We start from the raw sequence: 22137 nt of genomic DNA, 5'->3' as shown, positions 1-22137 counted from the left end.
ACGAACCGTGAGATCACAACCTGAGCCAAAATCAAGAGTTGGACACTCAACCGACTGAGCCACCCAGATGCACCAATACCATGTAATTCTTTAACGTAGCCTCCAAAGCAAATACTTCTCATCCTTACAGTTATACAGAGAACAATCCAAAACAAACACACCAATCTAACCTTCAGGATTGCTGTCTGGCTCATATGTCTGCAGAGTTCCTTGTTGCTTAAAGGTTGTATTTTTCTTTTTCAATATTTCCAAGCCTTCTAAAGCCGTACTATGTTCAGACAATGACTGTAAAAGGGAAATGTTATTTACTAATCCAGAGAGTTCTGAAGGATTTCTAGGAATATTCCAGTATTGTTTGCTTTCTCCAACAGTTTCTACATCAATATGGTCATGGTCTAAACTTCTAATCCTTCCCAAATCTTCAGGTTCAGGAATACACGCTTCTGTGTCTTTGGAAATTGGACGCTTTTTTCCCAGAGGGTAAAACAAAGAATTAGAAACTTGGGTATTTGATTTATCAAGTGCAACACATTCTTCAGAGTGATTCTGATTGACATTTAATTGTTGGATACTGATATCACTGCTAGAAGTTGATGGTAAAACCCATTCACCGTTTTTGTCTAAATTACTTCCCATAACAAAAGGCTGAGGCTCCTCCTGGTCTGAGAATAGGCTATTTTCAGGAGTCTGATTAATGACTATATTTAAATGAGGAATATGTAAATTCGAGCTGACATCTTTAGATTTACTCAGTAGTGAAGCAGTATCATAGTTAATTCTCACTTTTTGAATAGATTTATTAGCATCTTCATTATTATCTACAAATACATCATCAGTCCATTCTAAGGATGAGTCAAAATTGCTTAATGTGTCACTGTACTCTTCTGTTCCTTTTCTAACGTTTTCAGCTTTCCAAGGTCCTGTGTCAAAACCCACATAAGCTTTATCACAAAATTGTGATAGAAGAGTCTCTTTAATAGGAAATGTCTTTGTAGGTTTATCCCCAATAGACGTTAAGAGAGACAAATGTTTACTGCCAACTTCTGTACAGATTATATCTTCACATCTCTTTTGAACATCTGGACTACTGTCATTAACCAAAGTTTCCTTTACATGACTCCCTGAATCCTGGGAAACTTTGTTGTTTTCCTGTGACTCCTCCTCAGTGTCACTGGTTTCAAAATTGTTCAGATTAAAAGTCACCTCCACAAGTGGCTGTGTTACATTGCTCATAGGTTTGGGAATACTATTAAGACTTTCACTATCAGTATTACTGTTAGAAAGCATGCTGGTAAAGTCATCAGAGACCCTAGAATTTTTACCTCTAGAAGATTCAATCTGTAGATGTTCAGATTCTGGCAGAAATGACACTGGCTGTTTGTACTCCTTTTCTGGTGTTCCACATATATTTATCTCCTGAGTATTTTCTCTAATGAGAACTGATCCTTTTAGACACATCTGGTCATTTTCATTAACAGGTATTTTATTATTTTTTTGAATGTCAGGTTCGGATAATAAGCCATCATTCTCTACATTGCTACAGGTAACTGGTATATGGTTGCTTTCACAGAATGAAGGAATTTCCAGTTCTACTTCCTGATCCCAAAATTGATCATTAGCATCTACTGGCTTGTCTTCATTATACTTTTTACCCTCTTCAGCACATGTTTCAAAGAACTGTATCTTTTCTTGTACCAAAAGGTCTCTCAAATTTAAATCTATATTGTCTCCCTGGGCCTTGGGTTTCCTTTCTATATTATTTCCATCTTCACTAGAAGAATGTACAGGCGAGCTCTGTGAGGATAAATACATGGCCCACCGGCTTTTATTTCTCACGTTTTTTTCTGATTGATGCTGGTCGTGTAAACTTTCTGTGCTCTTCACGTCAGCACACTCTTTCTGTTCAATTATGCACTTTGGTTTAGTAGGAATGTTTATACTTCCTTGCAGTTGTATCTGAGGGAGATGTTCTGTAATCCCAGAATTTAGCTCCTTACACATAGTTGACTTGGACTTCAAAAGAGCTAATATATGTGCTTTGCTTCTGACGTTTTGTGAAACTCCCAAACAGTGAGATATCAAACCATCTTTTTTTATGGCCTCATTGGTCAGTAAAGAATCTGAATGCTTCTTTACAGAACAGGCAGGAAAGCAAGAATAATTTTCTTCACATAGCATTTCTGGGTTACTCTTAAAAGATGGAGTAGAGACAACTGAAGAAAAACGTAAGCCATTTGCTTCTCTATTCCTGTAAGTGACAATGTTCTCAGGGTCTATTGGCATATTATTTATATCTTTCTTGCCAGCAGTAGAAAACAAAGGAGGTGTGCTGTACAAGGGAGAAAGAAAATTAGGGCCAGGTTTCTTAGCCTCAAGTGATGCAGTTGATTCACCATTTTCTGTAATCATCATTTTCTTTGGCACTTGACGTGGTCCTTGAAAACCCTAAAAATATTAAAACAATTATTAGCTGTCCCATTATCTACAAAGGAAGTGTAAAATGAACTGGCTCAAAAAAAAAGGAAAGAAAAAAAAAAAGGAGTCTGTTTTACCAGGTACAGTAATAAAGATATAAAATCTGCTAAATTAAAATGTAAATGCTCATTTGTATTAAGATTTTTCTAATTAAGGTTTACTTCCCTAACCTAAACATATACTATGAAGTACCATTTTAATGATGTAGAGTACAATAGCTTCAAATTCACTACTTCTTGGAACAATATTATAAATATATATTGACTTATTATTTTCAACAGATAAACTTACAGTAAACTTCCTTTTTAAACCAGCAGGCTGACATCCAAGGGATCGGCCAGAGGATAGAAACGTCCTTGGACTTAACTCTGGTGCTTCTTTACTGACATCCTGCTTAATAGCTATGCTTCCAGCAACTTTAACCTCCTCAACTGTGATTAAGTATCGGTCACCTTCTAAGTCATCTCCAGGCTTCACCTAAATTTTAAACAATACATTTTAAAGAACAAATAAGTTCTAAAACATAAATTCAAAATCACATATATCTAATTATTGGATTATGTGTTCCAGTAGGTCACTAACACTACTGGCAAGACACAATAGGTATTCGATAAATAATTGTTAAATGTATGAATCGATAACTAAGTATTTATTATTATGTACTAGTTAAGAAGCACAAAAAAGAACAATACAGCAAAAAAATTGTCACCAATTTATGTATCCAATAATACACATATGAGACCCTTTGTTGCATGCAGGAGGTACAATGACAAGCAGCACAAGTATGCCCTCTCTCAAGGAGTTCACCAGGAACTAAATGTAATTTTTTAAATTAGAGCTATTAAATAGCAATTATATATTTATTCTTATAAATTCAGATGAATTGTATGCTCATAATTATTACAAATTAAATATTGTTATAAATTATTAACTGAAATAATATTATAAATTAACTGAAATTGCTGAAATAATCATAATCCAAAAATGCATTTTAATTACTTGAATAAACAAAATATATTTTTTAAGATGTTTATTTTTGAGAGACAGAGAGACAGAGTGTGAGTGGGGAAAGGGGGAAGAGAGAGGGAGACACAGAATCCGAAGCAGGCTCCAGGCTCTGTCAGCACACGGCCCGACATGGGCTCGAACTCACAAACCCTAAGATCATGACCTGAGCTGAGGCTGGATGATTAGCTGACTGAGCCACCCAGACACCCCATAAACAAAATACTTTTAAAAAACAAAACAGGGGCGCCTGGGTGGCTCAGTCGGTTGAGTGTCTGACTTCAGCTCAGGTCATGATCTCACAGTTTGTGGGTTCGAGCCCCACATCGGGCTCTGTGCTGACAGCTCGGAGCCTGGAGCCTGCTTCAGATTCTACGTCTTCCTCTCTCTCTCTGCCCCTCCCCTGCTCACACTCTGTCAATCTCTCTCTCAAAAAATAAACATTAAAAAAAAAATTTTTTTTAATAAAAAAACCCCAAAAAACATAGCACCTGCCACCATCTCTGTAGCATAAAAATAAGATTATTAACCCCTGGTAATACACAAAATCTGTGTATTATCTCAGACAATGTGCTTAGTCTTTACTCATTAGTAAATGATTTAAAATGAAATAACAGTAGTTAGGCCCAATTAAGCATCTATGGAGATAGTGCTTTTCCTCTTTATGATAAATATAAAGATACCACAACCACTATTAATATCACATAAAATTTTAGAAGATTTATGGGGTGCCTGGGTGGCTCAGTCGGTTAAGCCTCCGACTTTGGCTCAGGTTCGTGGGTTCTCACGGTTCGTGGGTTCGAGTCCCGCATCAGATTCTGTGCTGACAGCTCAGAGCCTGGAGCCTGTTTCAGATTCTGTGTCTCCCTCTCTCTCTGCCCCTCCCCTGTTCATGCTCTGTCTCTCTGTCTCAAAAATAAATAAACATTAAAAATTTTTTTCTTTAAAAATTTTAAAAGATTTAACACCATGGTCAAAATCAACACAATGATAACAAGAATATGCATTTTAACACTTTTAGAATCACCATACTAAACTGCTAAGCACTTCACATACATTATTTCCAATTTTTAGACCAACACAATGAAATCTGTCTATTGTCTATATTTTATAAACAGTAGAGAAGTTAGACACAGAGAGAGGTTAGCTAGGAAGCATTTGAAAGTGGGACATGAACCCAGAATGACCTACTTTAATAGCCTTATTCTTTACACTGAAATATGCCTTTAGTTCCCTTTTTTTTCCCTCCAAAAGGGAAAAACAGAGAATATTTGAGAAAATATTATAAATAGGAATAATTTCACAAAATATTTCCCACTGTAGTTCTCAGCCTATCAAGATCATGTAATAGAGTTAGGCTATAGGGTCACTTCCTGGGTTCAAATCCCAGCCCTACCACTGTAACTCTATGAACATGAGCAAGTTACTTAACTTTTCTGTACTGCACTCCTAATCTATAAAAATCACAGGGTTGTGGAAAGATTAAATGAAACAATATCTAAAAGTTTTTAGCACAGAGTGTGGCTAATAATAAATGTTCAATAAGTACTAACTATAATTAATACTATAGTAACACTAATAGTAACACTAACAGTATTTGACAATATTCATAAAGGAAAAAAAGAGATGTTTTTAACTTAAATATAGAGATTTAGATAACTTAAAAATAAGATAGAAACATTAAAATACCTCAAGGCACTTAAGAAATATACTCTCCAAACATTCTCCTTTGTCATCATATAAAATTGCCTGTATTAAAACAAATGTTAAACAATATAATATTGCTTTTCTTAAACATCTTCAATAAACAGCAAATCAAAAGTTGTTGCGTAAGTAATCATATAATGAAAGAATTACCCACTTTGTTTTGGACTAGAAAGTGTATTTCAGCGCACCTGGGTGGCTCAGTGAGTTAAGTGTGACTTCAGCTCAGGCCATGATCTCATGGTTCATGAGATAAAGCCCACATTGGGCTTGCTGCCATCAGTGCAGAGCCTGCTTCAGATCCTCTGTCCTCGTCTCTCTCTGCCCTCCCCAATTTGAGCACACTCACTCTCTCTCTCTCTCAAAATAAACAAACATTTTTTTTAAAGTAAAAAAAAACAAAAAACAAAAACAAGGAAAAAAAGTGCATCTATCTCAAATGTTTCCTAAGCAACTATTCAGTCTTTGCAAGAGAGCAAAGGTATACATATAAGGAATTCACAAACTTAATCTCTACCAGAAGGATCTGGGATGGAACTGGAAAGAAAACAGAACTGGAATGTATTAGAGGGCAAAACAGAAGGCAAAATGAGTAAAGAGACTATGGTAATGGTGTGGCACAGAGCACCAGGGAGATGATCAGTGCTTGAAATAAGTCATCAGCACTGGGACGGATACTTGTTTATGAGGTATAAGGAATAAAATTTGAAGGAGAAAAAGGAAACTAAGGTAGTTATAACTTTCTGGCTTTCTCCTTGTTATCTCTAGACATTTTTTATACCAGTTTCTCCACTAGTCCCTTAAATATTACTGTTTCCATCACTTTGGAAAATAGTTTGGCAGTTGCTTAAAAGGTTAAACATGAGATGCCACGTGATCCGGCAATTCCACTCCTAGATATATATACAGAGAAATGAAAACATAGATCTTCACAACTTCACAAATATTGCACACAAATGTTCATACCAACATTACACATAACAGCCAAAAAAGTGGAAATGACTCATATGTATACCAATTGAAGAATGGATAAATAAAATGTGATATATCTACACAATAGACTATTACTGAACAATAAAAAGAAAGTATTGACACATGCTTCAACATAGATGAACCTTGAAAACATGCTAAATGAAAGTAGTCATTCAATGAAAGAACACATATTATACAATTCCATACACGTGAAAAGTCCAGAATAGGCAAATCTATTGAGACAGTAAGTAGATTAGCGGTTGCTTAGGGTTGGGAGGTGGATACTGAGTAGTGACCATTAATAGGTATGGGATTTCTTTTAGGGGTGACAAATGTTCTAAAATTATATTGTAGCAATGGTCAGCAAAATTCTGTGAATATACTAAGAACCATTAAACTGAATACTTTAAATGGGTGAATTGAAAAGTTTTTTAAATGTTATCTCAACACAACTCTTTAAAAGATTGGTGTTTACAAAGGCCCTATCTTTTCCCCTCTGTTCTTTACATTCTCTACTCCATCCTTTGGCGATATCATCCACACAAACCAGATCATGTCATGCTTCTGTTCAAATCCTTCCAATGTCTCCACAGCTCCCAAAGAATAAGAACAAAAGTTCCTACAATGACCAGTAAGGCTTACATAATCCCCTTTATCTCCATTCTCACCCTTGCTCACCCTATTCCTTGTTGTTTGCCTAACTCACTAGCCATATGTATTCATTTAGTTTATTGGTCTCTTTCCTCCATGCTATTTCCATAAGTCAGGGATTTATGTGTTTTGCTCTCTCAATAGTGTGTAACTCATAACAGGTTCTCTGCTGTTAAATATCTGCTAAATGAATAGATGAATGTATTCACTCCAGGAATTTCAAATATCTAAGTGTTACATACTCCTAACATATCTATATCAGTGGCCCAGAACTTTCCTGAGTTCCAGGTCTCTAGAGACAATTACTTAAATGTTCCTAGGACAGAAAAAATTCAGTAAATTCAAAACAATGGAACTCAAAATCTTAATTTTTCCTCCTAAACTTGCTTTTTTTCTTTTTGAGATATCCTATTTCAGTACCATAAAAACAATACAAAAACCTGAAAGTCATTGTGAATTCTCACCTTTCACATCCAAGACCTTAAGATTCTATAATATTTTCATAATTTCTCCCTAATCATCCTTTCTCTCCACTGTCATTGCTAATGCCTGGTTGGCCAGACCCCCATCACTTTTTGTCTACATTAGACTACACTCTTCCTAACTTCATCCTACACAGCTCAGAAGTTATGATACACATTGCTGCCAAAGTGATCTTTCTAAAATAGAAACATGATTATGTCACTCTTCGACTCCTAATTCTTCACTGGCTCCTGAAGCAGAGAAGACAAAGTCCTTCATTATATGACTCCTGACTGCCTCTTTAGCTATATTCTACAATTGTCCAATATGAGTCCTTCATTCCAGGCATATTTAATTGCTTATAGTTCCCCAAATGTTTAATACACTTCCACACCGCCACGTTGTGACAGTTACACCATCTTTAGCTTCCGTCCCTCCAAGCTATCAATTCTGTTTACAAAACAAAACAAATCCTCAAAAACTATGCTTCATCTGGAAAGACTTCTCTGAACCAGAGTCAGACTTTGATGTCTCTCCTTTGTAATCTCATAGAACCCTAAGCATATCTCTTTACATATTATAATCTTATGTTCTCAGGTAAAAGCTCCTTGAAGGCAAAAACTATAATAGCAGTTACCATTTATTGCATTCTTACAGTGTGCCAGGTACTTTGATAAGAGATTTATACATTTTTCTTATTTTTCTTATTTAATCCTCAAGACAACTTAAAGAAACTATAGCCCTTGAGAGGCTAAATAACTTGCCAAGATTACGCATCTAGTAAGTGAAGAACCAGGATTCAAACTAAGGTTGTTTGACATTAACTGGTCTTCTACATTGCCTCCATATGTCTTATTTAACTTCTCCCACTGCCTACCAGCAACATATGTTTATTGAATGATGACTCAATTAATGGAAGATGAGTAACTGTGACAGTAAGAATTTGGATAGGTAGGGAAAAGGTAATACTAGTAAGAGAAATGGTGCAAGCAGTGGTTTGGATTTGAGAACAAGACTGTAACTTAGGATCTACTAACTTTCTTGCATCACAGAAAATCCCTAGGACTAACTTGAATTTATCTTGTCTTCCTGTAACTTACCAATGAGAGGCATAAAATAGACATTCAATAAATATATGCTATACGTGCAAATAAAGTTGGATACCACTAGTGTGACCTAATATTATGATTTTGTACCAGAAGATATGAAGGATATGCAGAATCTAATCAGATGCCTTTTTTTTTAATGTTTATTTATTTTTGAGAGAGAGAGAGAGAGAGAGAGAGAGCAAGGAAGGGGCAGAGAGAGAGGGAGACAGAACGCAAAGCAGGCTCCAGACCCCGAGCTGTTGGTACAGAGCCTGATGCAGAGCTCAAGCTCACAAACTGCGAGATCATTACCTGAGCTGAAGTCAGATGCTTAACCAACTGAGCCACCCAGGGGCCCCAGATGTCCTTTTAATATAAGACAAAATCTATAAGACTTTGCAGACTTGGCCCAACAAAATAGGAAAACTATTAAATATGTGTGTATATATATAGAGAGAGAGAGAGAAAGAATAGCTCAAACAGTGAATGGATTAATTAGTTTAAGACAAATTATTTAAAAATATGAATGAGGGCAGGCATAGACATTCATCTATTCAGATTAAAAGAATTAGGTAATTGCAAACTGGTGCAACCATTCTGGAAAACAATGTGGCGGTTCCTCAAAAAATTAAAAATAGAACTATTCTACAATCCAGCAATTGCACTATTAGGTATTTATCCAAAGGATACAGGAGTGCTGATTCGAAGGGGCACATGCACCCCAATGTTTACTGCAGCAATATAAACAATAGTCAAAGTATGGAAAGAGCCCAAATGTCCATCAACTGACAAGTGGATAAAGAAGATGTGGTATACATATACGATGGAATATTACTCGGCAATCAAAAAGAATGAAATCTTGCCCTTTGCAACAACGTGGATGGAACTAGAATGCATTATGCTAAGTGAAATAAGTCAGTCAGAGAAAGACAAATATATGATTTCACTCATATGTGGAATTTAACAAACAAAACAGATGAACATAGGGGAAGGGAAGCAAAAATAAGATAAAAGCAGAGAGGGAGACAAACCATAAGAGACTCTAAATACAGAGAACAAACTGAGGGTTGCTGGTAAGGTGTTAGGAGCAAGGATGGGCTAAATGGGTGATGGGAATTATGGAGGGCACTGGTCGGGAGGAGCACTGGGTGTTATATGTAAGTGATGAATCACTAAATTCTATTCTTGAAATTATTACATTATATGTTAACTAACTTTGACTTAAATTTTAAAAAATAGGGATGCCTGGGTGGCTCAGTCAGTTGAATGTCTGACTTTAGCTCAGGTCATGATCTCAAGGTTCATGAGTTCGAGCCCCTCATCGGGCTCTGTACTGACAGCTCAGAGCCTGGAGCCTGCTTTAGATTCTGTGTCTCCCTGTCTCTCTGCCCCTCCCCCACTCACGCTCTGTCTCTCTTTCTCTCTCTTTCAAAAATAAACATTGAAAAAAAAATTTTTAATAGTAAGTAAAAATTAAAAAATAATAAAAGAATTAGATAATGCCATGACTAAACCTAAGATATCAACTATGAGACCAACACTCTCTAAAGGGCATGGACTTAGACATCCTGTTGTTACTCCCACTAAACACAAGGCTCAACATATCCCTTTATGATGCTGGTAGGGATACAGTGATTATCTATAACCTTAGGTCTCAAGTCCCAGCCTAGAATCTAATTAGTAACCTGTGTTCACTGATATACCTTCAATTTACTTGGGCAGTAACATTTTTATCTAAAGATTATTTATTTGTTTGTTTGTTTATTTTTAAGTAATCTCTACACCCAATGGGCTCAAACTCACAATTCACAACCCTGAGACCAAGAGTCACCTGCTCTATGGAATGAGCCAGCCAGGTGCCCCTAAAAAAAAAATTTTTTTTTAACTATGGAAAAGGACTTTTTAACTCCTGAAACATTTAGAACTGGATAGTGATAAGGCAGTAAATCACACCCAAAATATCAATGCTTTTGAATTAAGATCATGAATAGGTTTTAGTAATTATGCAATCCATGATTTTGAAGTATCTGTGCTATTTTAACATTCAAAAATTATTTTTTACTTTAAAAAGTACTTGTAATGTTTCAATTTACAAAGACAGATTATATACATTTATGATCCCAAATGTGTAACTGAAAAATTCATTTTGGATATGTGGCCTTTATTTTTTTGTAACTCTTAGAGAGAGAGGAAGGAAAGGGGAGAGAGAAAGAAAGAAAGAAAATCAGAGTCACCTGGCTGGGTCAATGCAAGCAGGAGAGAATGCAAGCAGGGGAGAAGAGCAGAGGGAGAGAGAAAGAGAATCTTAAGCAGGCTCCATGCTCAGCACAGAACCCACCATGGGATTTGATCCTACAACCCTGGGATCATGACCTGATCTGAAATCAACAGTTAGATACTCAACTGAGCCACCCAGGTGCCCCAGATATGTGACTTTTTAAGTGAAAGAGGTGGGTAATTTAATTTTACTAAGTTTATAAACAGAATTAGAATACTTACAAAGCTTTAAGAATAACTATGTTTATGTTTAATTTACTAGATATAATAGAAGGATTTTGGCAATTGGGAGGTTTTTATTTGTTAGGACAACTAAAATGCTAAAGAAAGAAAATCAGAGGCACCTGGCTGGCTCAATTGGTATGGCATGCAACTCTTTTTTTCTTTTTCTTTTTTTTCACTTGAGAGATGGAAAGAGCGTGAGTGGGGGAGAGGCAGAGAGGCAGGGAGAGGGAGAATCCCAAGCAGGCTCTGCACTGAATGTGGAGCCCAAGGGAGGGCTTGATCCCACAACCCTGGGATCATGACCTGAGCTGAAATCAAGAGTCAGACACTCAACCGACTGAGCCACCTATGTGCCCCAGCATGTAACTCTTGATCTTGGGATCATGAGTTTGAGCCCCACATTGGATGTAGATATTACTTTGGGGGAAAAAAAAAAAAGAAAGAAAGAAAAAAAAAGAAACGGACACCTGGCTTGTTCAGTAGGAGGAGTATTTCACTTTTGATCTAAGGGTTGTGGGTTTGAGCCCCATGTTGGGTATAGATTACTTAAAAAAATCTTAAAAAAAAAAAAACAAGAAAAAGAAAAAAGAAAATAAATTTATAAGTTTAAAATATTTAAAATTTTATGTTTGTTACTAGACTGATGATTAAAAGTATCCAGTTTGTTCAACTTAAATTGACTGAACGTTAAACCCACTGAACGTTAAAGTTAATAGGAAGTGTAAGTTGAACTTGAAGGCTTAAAGCAAAACGATTTTCTTCTTTTAATTTTGTTTTAACTAATTGCTAATTTAAAAATAATAACAAGTAGTCTTTCTACATTGAAAAGCTTCTCTGGTAATTTCACAATGATAGATATGTAGAACAAGGACAGAATATGGAGATCCTTAACTGCTAACTGAGAAGTATGACTTCTAACTTCATGTATTGTCAACTCAAATGTGTTGGAGGGTTTTTTTTGTTTTTTGTTTTTAATTTGTAATATTAACAGAGATAGCAGAATGGTTAGGATATGGGCTCTGGAGCCAAAAAGCCTAGGGTCACATATGACTTCTCCATTTTCTAACTGTGAGATCTGTGGACAAGTTACTTCACCTTTCTGTGCTTCAGTTTCATCCTCAGTAAAATAAAAATAAAAATAGTACCTAATAGTGGAGTTATGTAGACTAAGTAAGTTGACACATAAAGCATGCCTGGGACCTAGTAAGCAGTGGACAATATAAGTTTTTTTAAAAATCCATCTGGGGGGCACCTGGGTGGCTCAGTTGGTTGAGCATCCTACTTCGGCTTGGGTCATAATCTCGTGGTTTGTGGGTTTGAGCCCCACATCAGGCTCTGTGCTGACGGCTCAGAGCCTAGAGCCTGCTTCAGATTCTGTGTCTCCCTCTCTCTGGCCCTCCCCTGCTTGCACTCTGTCTCTCACAAAAATAAATAAACATTAAAAAAAAAATGTTTTTTTAATCCATCTGGGAAGGGGAATGAAGGGACAAAATGGATGAAGACGTCAAAAGACGTCAAATTCTAATTATAAAAATAAATAATGTACAGCATAGTGACCATAATTAATACCACCATACTGCATATTTAAAAGTTGCTAAAAGTAAATCTTAAAAGTACTCATCACAAAAAATAAAAGAAAAAAAATTTTGTTAACTATATATGGTGACAGATGGTACACTACACTTACTGTGATCATTTTGCAATGTATATGAATATCAAATCACTACACTGTACACCTGAAACTAACATAATGTTAAATGTCAATTATACCTCAATAAAGAAATAAACAATAGAAAAAAACAATAAAAAAAAATAGAGCAGATTGTTCTCCCTAATTGGGTGGGCCTCATCTGATCAGAGGAAGGACCGAAGAGAATAAAAAGCTTGAGTAAGAAAAAACTCCTCCTGCCTGATTGTCTCTCAGCTGAGTTATGAGTGCTCTCCTGCCTTTTGACTCAAACTGAAATGCTGGCTCTTCCTGAGTCTCAAGCGTTCCAACATTTATATTGAAACTACACTATTGGCTTTCTTGGGTCTCCCATCTTACCAACTACGGATCTTGGGACTTGTCAGCTTCCACAATCACATGATCCAATTCCTTAGAATAAATTTCTTTTCTCCCTCTCTCTCTCTACATGTGTGTGTACACACACACACACACACACACACACACACACACACAGGGATAAAAGAGAGAGTAAGAAAGATTTATATACCTTTATGTATTTCTTTATAAGTACATGTAAGACTGAGTCCTAAGGAAAAATTTAAAGTATGAGAAGAGAATGAGCCCACAGAAAATACTTAGACATCAGTAAGCAACATCAGGAAAGTGTGGTGTCACAAAAGTCAAATGAAGAGGTATAGGAAGAAGAATGGAGGAGCCAACAGTGTTGCATAAGGTCATGAGAACTGGATAAAGAATATTACAATTTGGCAGATGGAGATCCTTGGGGGTGAGAAAAGAAACCCATAGAAGGATTACCATATCTAGTAAAGTAAAAGATCACCTTAGCAAATAATTCCCTCAAGACTGATAGGTAAATATCACAATCAAAGTAACTGATTGAAAGAAAACATGAAAATAAAGAGTACTCTGTACATAATTTTAGAAATCAGCAACTTTTCTACAATGGTGTGTCAACTCTGTACATACCATTTCCCTCTATTACCATGTTAGAAATATATTTTAATATATTTTTTTATCATTAAACTCATGCCTGCAAAGAAAAAAAATATGCCAAAATTCCTAAAACATTTTATAGAAAACCTAATTCAACTTTTGAAAATCAAAACAAATTCAATAATATTTACTGAACTTTTATAATGCACAAATTAATCACTATAATCATCTGATCACTTCTGTTTTCATATTGTTTCAGTTTATGGACAAATTTAACATTCTATCATCTATAGAGTCTTTTTTAATACTCAATCAAAAGGCAAGAATCTAGCTCTTGAATTTTGTAGTCAACTGCTTTGTACTTACTTTGTTTCCCAAGTGAGTGATCTTCAGAGTTCCATCTTGCCACACTTTTGACTTCTTCATTTTTTGATGAGTATATAGTACCTTATTTCCAAAAGTACAAAAGAAATGGTTTCTTTTTACATGTATTAAATGTTATATATCTTTATACACTTCCTACCCACAAAAAATATTTAGACATCTTTTATCGAAACAAAAGATATAATAATAACAACAAAACATCAGGGTGTCTGGTTGATTCAGTTGGCACAGTACATAACTGTGAGTTCAAGGCCCACACTGGGCCCTGAGCTTACATAAAAAACAATAATAATAATAATAAATAACAACAAACATCAATTTAAAAAAAAGAAACTTGGTAGTAAAAGTCAAGGCAGGAAAGAAACAAGATAAAATCTAAAGAGGAAACTGAAAAGTTAACTGGACAACAACAATTTTGAGGGGCACCAGGGTGGCTTAGTCACTTAAGCATCCGACGCTTGATTTCAGCTCAGGTGATGATGCCAGGGTTGTGGGACTGCGCCCCATATTGGGCTCTGTGCTGAGCGTGGAACCTGCTTAGGATTCTCCCCACCTCTACCCCTCTCTCCTGCTTGCACGCACACTTATACACTCTCTCTCTCAAAAAAAAATAATAACAATGATAATTTTGAGCTTCTCAGTCATCTGTGGGAAGGAAAATATTTGTTGAGTTATACAGAAGTCATGATCTGTGCTCAAAAATGTAGTCCAGAGACTCCTATAAGTCCCCAAGACCTTTTCAGGGGTCTATGAGGTCAAAACTATTTTCGTGATGTTATTTGCCTTTTCTCTCTTTTCTTCAGGCATGCAGAATGGAGTCTCCCAGGGTTATGTATATGCAATGTTGCAAGATTCAACTTCAGACTAATGCAGAGGCATATCTGAGAATCTAGCCGACTTTTATTAAGTCAATTGCTAGGAGGATTTGCAAAAAAAAGTAAAGCAATGCCACTTTTTTCTATGTGTTTTTCTTCTGTTGTTGTTGTTTTAGAAAATATAGCTATTTCCATTAAAAAAAAAATAGTAATTTATGTCCGATGTAATGGGTTATTTTTAATGAATTAATAAATATTTTTTAAATTTGTTACAATTTATCATATGAAAGACATCAATAGACATAAGCCCCATAATCAAAAATTCTCTGGGGTCCCCAATAATTGTTTAGAGCATAAAAGGATCCTAAGACCAAACAGTTTTAAGAATCACTAATCTAGATAGCAGAGGCATGCCAATTCTTCAAAAGAAATTATTTCCTGGTCCTAACAAAGAGCTTACAAAGAGTTTGTTCCAAAGGACTTTGTATAACAAACCTGAATAGTAGGCAAGAGATAGGGTTGCCAGGTAAAACATCAGGCAATATTTGAAATATACATATTTATACCAAAAAAATTATTCACTGTTTATCTGATACTTAAATTTAACTAAGTGTCTTGCTTTTAGGTTCTGAGGTTGTTTGTTAAATCTATCAACCCTAGCAAGACATTTGTGAAATGTGAAAGGAAATAAGAAAAAGGAAATAGTGGGGCACCTGGCTGGCTCAATGGATGGAGCGTGCAATTCTTGATCTCAAGGTTGTAAGTTAGTGCCCCACAGTGGGGGTAGAGATTATTTGAAAATAAAATCTTAAAAAATAATAATAATAATAAAATAAGGAGGATTTTAAAAAAAGAAAAAAGGAAATAGTGAAAACTGGTAAGACTCACAATAAATTCCTGGCTTTCCATTATTTCTTCCGAAGTTATAAACGAGTCAGGTCCAGAAAATAACTGTGGTTATTCAATTATTTGTATCACCTAAAATGAAAACAAAGAACATTCAACCTTGATGCAAAGAATAAATATCAAACACAATTGTTTCCCACAAACTCGACAGAAGAGAGAAATCTGAGAGTTCTACGTCTCTTAGAATCACCAAGGGAAACATAGGTATAATCAAATTATCTGATACTAATAGGTACACAATAAAAGAGTGACCCTACCCTGTGGAAAAAGAATTTGCCAAGAAAAACTAAAAGAGAAAACGAAGTAAAATATGTAAGATAATGTATATTATAAAATACATAAAATAACATGTTATTAATATATATTATATAACAATAATATATATATTATATAAAATAATTAGCATGGAAAGCTTTTTCTAGGTGCCATAACATGTATCTGAAAATGATCCCACAACATATGGGATCCTTGTGGAAAGAGCTTCAATTTTCCATTTTCTAAATTGCTATAGGCACCACAAGATGGCCCCCTTGCGTTTTGAATTTTTCCTTTTACATCTTAAAGTCAACATATCCTAGCATCCAAGAACAAATATACAAATTTCCTCTGCAAGGAATAATCTTTGCAATATCACTGCAATGATATTGGAATGAGTACTGTAGTTATCCTATGCTACTGGATAAAATTGTTACTGTGGGCAAATTTAGAAATCTAAAATTACTGATGGGGAATTGAAGAAGTAAACAGAGATGCCAATGAAAAAAAAATTTCTAAAGCACTGGTTCCAAAGGTATGAACCCTGGACTAACAAGACAACATCACCTGGGAACTAGTTAGAAATTCAAGGTCTTGGGTCCCACCCCTGACCTGTTCAATCAGAGAGTCTAAGGTCAGGCCCAGTACTTCGTTTTAACATGCCCTGCAAGTGATAGTGATATATGCTCAATTTTGAGAACACACGGCTAAACCACCCAGGATGATTCAATAAAACTATAATTTGTGATTCTAGATTCAAATCCCCTTTCATACATATAAAATATACCACATACGTATCATTTATAAATTACATATATTATTTCTCTTAGTACTTGCCAGACAATGTGCTAAACTAGGTACTAAAATGAACAAAATACTATTCTTAATCAAGGAAATTTCAGTGTAGCAGGGTGAATAACAGTACTTACAATAAACCATGACAGAAATAAGCACAGGAGGGGCACTTAACTGGGTCTAGGGCATCAAATAAGGCTTCCCGAAGGACATAATGTCTAAGCTGCAAGTTGAAATAACCATAACCGAAAGAAGATGCCAGGAATGTATTTCCAAAATAAAATCAATATATACAAGGTCCTGTGAAAAGACACAGCAAGGCATGATCAAGGAACTCAGTACAATTAAGGAGTCAAGATAGGGAATAGTGAGAGAGAAGACTGAAAAAAACCTAGAAATAATAGGAGTCGGAGGGCCTTCTATGCTATGCCGAGTTGTTTGAACTTTGCATAAAGGCAGTGGGAAGGGTAGGGTTTTAAGAATAAGATTACATAATCTGACTTGGGTTTTACAAAGATTGCTCTGGCTGCTGAATGGAGATAGGAGGGATAAGGGATTAGGCAAACGAGGTATGAATACTTGCCCCAGGACATAGTTCACAGGACAGGACACAGGCCTATGGAGGCACTGCCTTTCAGAGATAAAAACTCCCATATCCTACATCCCTCCCCTCAAACCCACAGGAATTGCTAAATCCCTAATGAATGCCAAGAAGATAACAGATGTCCAGAGAAACACATCTTTCACTACTGTTTTAGAGCAACTTGCTCCCAGCCACTGAATGTGTTGGACATTCTACATATGTATGAGACTACATGGTGTAGGCACAGTGCTTGGCATGTGGCAGTTATTGATATGAGATTGCTTTAATAACAGCTATCATTTATTCAGTGCCATTATGTGCTAGACATCTAACATGCTTTAAATGCTCACAACCTTACTGTATAGATTTCAATTTTCACATTATTTTACAAAAAAAGGAAACGAAAGTATATATCAGTAAATAATTTGCCCAAGATCACAAAATAAATGGCAGATTCAAAATTCAAAACTAAGTAGTTTAGGGGCCCCTGCCTGGCTCAGCCCCTAGAGCATGCACCTCTTGATCTCCAGTTGAGTTCAAGCCCATGATGGGCATAAAGTTTACTTAAAAAAATACGAAATTTTAAAAACTAAGTAGTCTAAACTCTAGCACTCATACTCACAAATATGACATATAACTATTTATTGAGTGCCTACTATATCAGGCAGGAAGTAGACTAGATAATTTATATCATATAAAAATTGTATATAATATTTGCCAGTCTCAGAATCCTGAAGGCATGATCTAAAGCACTGGCTTAGATATTATCACAACATACAGATTAGGAAACCGGTATTTACTAATATAGGATTACTTATATTCTATTTAGGAATTGCAAGATAAATCCCCATTGTTTTCCTAAATTTGAGATACTACTTGCGGGATTTACAATTTAAAAGGAATTGTAAAGATCCATGCTCTCAGAAGTGTAAATTAGATAATAAAAAAAAAAAGACTAGCTTAAAAAAAAAGGCTAACTGTATTCAAAAATATTTAAAGAGGCCTGGAGTGCCTGGGTGGCTCATTCGGTTAAGCACCTGACTCTTGATTTTGATTCAGGTCATGGTTCGTGAGTTCGGGCCCTACATCAGGTTCCTACTGACAGTGAGGAAGCTACTTGGGATTCTCTCTCACCCTCTCTCTCTCTGCTCCTCCCTCTCACACAGGTGCACACACTTGCTCTCCATCGCAAAATATATAAATTTTTTTTTTTTAAAGAAGAGCTAGTAACTATTCTCAAACTGTTCCAAAAAATAGAATTGGAAGGAAAGCTCCCAGACTGATTCTACAAGACCAGCATTACCTTATTTCCAAAACCAGACAAAGACCTCACTAAAAAGAAAAATTACAGGCCAATATCAATGATGAACACGGATGCAAAAATTCTCAACAAGACATCAGCAAATCAAATCCAACAGTGTATTAAAAGAATTATTCACCATGGTCAAGTGGGATTTATTCCTGGGCTGCAAGGGTGATTCAGTCTTCACAAATCGATCAACGTGATACACATTAATAAAAGGATAAGAACTATATGATCTTGTCAAAAGATGTAGGAAAAGCATTTGACAAAATACAGCATCCATTCTTGATAAAAACCCTCAACAAAGTAGGTATAGAGGGAACATACCTCAACATCATAAAAGCCATATATGAAAGACACACAGCTAATATCATCCTCAATGGGGAAAAACTGAGAGCTTTTCCTTATAGTCAGGAAGGAATAAGACAGATTTCCAGTCTCACCATTACTATTTAAATAGTACTAGAAGTCAGCCTCAGCAATCACACAACAAAAAGAAAACAACAGGCATCCAAATCAGCACGGAAGAAGTCAAACTTTACTATTTGCAGATGACATGATACTCTATGTAGAAAACCGGAAAGACACCACCAAAAAAATTACCAGAATACATGAATTCAGCAAAGTCTCAGGATATGAAATCAACATGCAGAAATCTGTTGCATTTCTATACACCAATACGAAGCAGCAGAAAAAGAAATCAAGCAATCTATCCCATTTGTAATTGCACCAAAACAATTAGATACCTAGGAATAAACCTCGGTAAATAAAGAGGTAAAAGACCTATACTCTTGAAGACTATAGAACACTTATGAAAGAAATTGAGGAGGACACAAAGAAATGGAAAAGCTTTCCATGCTCATGGACTGGAAGAAAAAACATTGTTAAAATGTCTATAGTACCAAAAGGAATCTACATACTCCATGCAATCACTATCAAAATAACACCAGCATTCTTAACACAGCTAGAACAAACAATCTTAAAATCTGTATGGCACCACAAAAGACTCCAAATAGCCAAAGCAATCCTGAAAAAGAAAAACAAAATTGGAGGCATCCTGATTCTGGATTTCAAGCTATATTACAAAGCTGTAGTCATAGAGACAGTATGGTACTGGCACAAAAACAGATACATAGATCAACAGAAAAAAGAACCCAGAAATAAACCCATAATTATACAGTCCATTAATCTTTGACAGAGCAGGAAAGAATATCCAATGGAAAAAAGACAGTCTCTTCCACAAATGGTGTTGAGAAAACCAGACAGCAACATGGAGAAGAATGAAACCAGACCACTTTTTTACACCATACACAAAAATAAATTCAAAATGGGGGTGCCTGGGTAGCTCAGTCAGTTAAGTGTCCAACTCTTGGTTTTGGTCATGATTTCACAATTCGTGAGATCAAGCCCCATATCAGGATCTGCACTGGCAGCACAGAGCCTGTTTGGGATTCTCTAGCTCCCTCTGCCCCTCCTCAGCTCATGCCATGTTTGTCTCTCTTAAAATAAATAAATAAACAAACAAACAAATAAATAAATAAATTTGAATGCATGAAAGAAATGTGAGGTAGGAAACCATCAAAATCCTAGAAGAGAACAAGCAGCAACCTCTTTGACCTTGGCCAGAGTAACTTCTTACTAGAGACATTGTGGAAGGTAAGGGAAACAAAAGCAAACATGAAGTACTGGGACTTTATCTAGATAAAAAGCTTCTGCACAGGGAAGAAAACAATCAACAAAACAAAAAGGCAGCCTACGGAATGGAAGAAGATATTTGCAAGTGGCGTATCTGATAAAGGGTTACTATCCAAAATCTATAACAAACTTATCAAACTCAACACCCCAAAAATAAACAATCCAGTTAAGAAATGGGCAGAAGGCACGAATAGACATTTTTCCAAAGACGACATTCAGATGGCAAACAAGACACATGAAAAGATGCTCAACATCACTCAGCATAAGGGAAATACAAAGTAAAACCACAATAAGATACCACCTCACACCTGTCAGAATGGCTAAAGTAAACAACACAAGAAACAACAGGTGTTGGCCAGGATGTGGAGAAAGGGGAACCCTCTTGAGCTGTTGGTAGAAATGCAAACTGGTGCAGCCACTCTGGAAAACATAATGGAGATTCCTCAAAAAGTTAAAAATACAACTACCCTATAGTCCAGCAAATGCACTAGTATTTGCCAAAAGGATAAAAAAAGTACAGATTCAGAGGTACATGCATCCCAATGTTTATAGCAACATCAACAATAGCCAAACTATGGGAAAAGCCCAAATGTCCAGCAACTGATGAATGGATAAAGAAGATGCGTTGTATCTATAAATATATACATGTACACACAATAGAGTATTACTCAGCGATCCAAAAGAATGAAATCTTTCCATTTGCAACGATGTGGATGAAGCTAGAGTATATTATGTTAAGCCACATAAGTCAGTCAGAGACTTACAGGATGGGGGGAAAAAGGGAAACAAACCATAAGAGACTCTTAAGGATAAAAAACAAACTGAGGGTTGATGGAGGGAGGAAGGTGGGGGACAGATGCGTGATGGGTACCAAGGAGGGCATTTGTGAAGAGCCCTGGGTGTTGTATGTGTAAGTGATGAATCACGGAGTTCTACTCCTGAAACCAAAATTGCACTGTATGTTAATTAACTATAATTTACATAAAATTTTGAAAAGAAAAAAATTTCCTTAAAGTCTTCATCTAACCACATCAAGTGTTGATCCACTAAAGGGTCAAAGTTTAATGTGGAAAACTTCTAAAGTGGTATGGAGCCCTCAGATGGTGTGATAATTATATAACCAGACACGTACAAACACACCCCCCACACACATATATACTCATACATCCTTACACTGCTTTGTACATTCATATATAAAATTCAGTGTTCTCAATAAAATGAGTAGCTTCCTTTTAAGTATCACAAGATTTTTTTGGTCTTTTATTCTGGAACAAGCAGGACCTTTAGAATCCCTAAATGGTTCAGATTCAAAAGTTTGAGTCTCGAACCCAATATCCTGTTTAAGAACCCAGTCAGTCCAAGTAACCAAAAGAAGCCCACACTTCATTTACCAAGACAGTAATTACCATGATCCTGTGTTAACCAAATGGCAATGAGACTTGACCCTTTGTCAGTCCTAAAAACAAACAGAAAAACCCTCCCTGGTCCTTACACGTATGCGGGAACTGCAGAGCAGAGGCTTGGAAAAGCGGCGAAGAGGAGGCAGCAATTTTACAGGGATTCAGAGCAAGTTGCGACAGTCACTACCCAGATGTGGTCCGCACAGCACCCGGACCCCGCTTCTGGCGGAACAGATTCTTTTAACTCTTTGCCCTAAATCAGTGACGCTGCCTCTCGCTTAAAATCCCCTTGCCTATCCACCCTCAATCCCGGGAAAACAGTTCACTTCACCGGTCCATTGCATAAAATCCACTTTCGAATTTCTCCCGCGGAAAACTGTGACGTCATTAGCCCGCGACCGGAACAAATCAGGACCCAATACTTGGCCCGCCCACGAGAAGCAGCATTTTCAAACGGCCAAACTTTTCGCTGAGAGCCTAGGCCAGCCGCGTACTCCGACGCCCCGCCCCCTGCGCCAG

The 22137-nt window shown here is 36.3% G+C and overlaps 1 protein-coding gene across 2 annotated transcripts in view; it reads right to left on the bottom strand.

Annotated features, from left to right (window-relative positions):
* ZGRF1 (zinc finger GRF-type containing 1) overlaps positions 1-22055 on the bottom strand; it is a 91269-nt gene extending 69214 nt beyond the window's left edge. Inside the window, exons 1-8 of one of the 2 annotated variants that reach the window (XM_042935663.1) lie at positions 21950-22055; positions 21711-21840; positions 16812-16937; positions 15570-15659; positions 13849-13929; positions 5170-5229; positions 2767-2952; positions 171-2445 (exon numbers count right to left, since the gene is read on the bottom strand). In XM_042935663.1, the coding sequence (XP_042791597.1) occupies positions 171-2445; positions 2767-2952; positions 5170-5229; positions 13849-13929; positions 15570-15590 (2623 nt within the window). In that variant the 5' untranslated portion in view covers positions 15591-15659; positions 16812-16937; positions 21711-21840; positions 21950-22055. Of the gene's footprint in view, positions 1-170; positions 2446-2766; positions 2953-5169; positions 5230-13848; positions 13930-15569; positions 15660-16811; positions 16938-21710 lie in introns of both variants that reach the window. The other variant, XM_042935665.1, reaches the window with a different exon arrangement.
* Positions 22056-22137: the final 82 nt, after the last annotated feature.

This window comes from Panthera leo, chromosome B1, assembly GCF_018350215.1.
Source record: "Panthera leo isolate Ple1 chromosome B1, P.leo_Ple1_pat1.1, whole genome shotgun sequence".
In the NCBI taxonomy this organism is placed as follows: domain Eukaryota; kingdom Metazoa; phylum Chordata; class Mammalia; order Carnivora; family Felidae; genus Panthera; species Panthera leo.
Note: the sequence above shows the minus strand (reverse complement) of the source record. Positions and strands in the feature narration are given on the sequence as shown.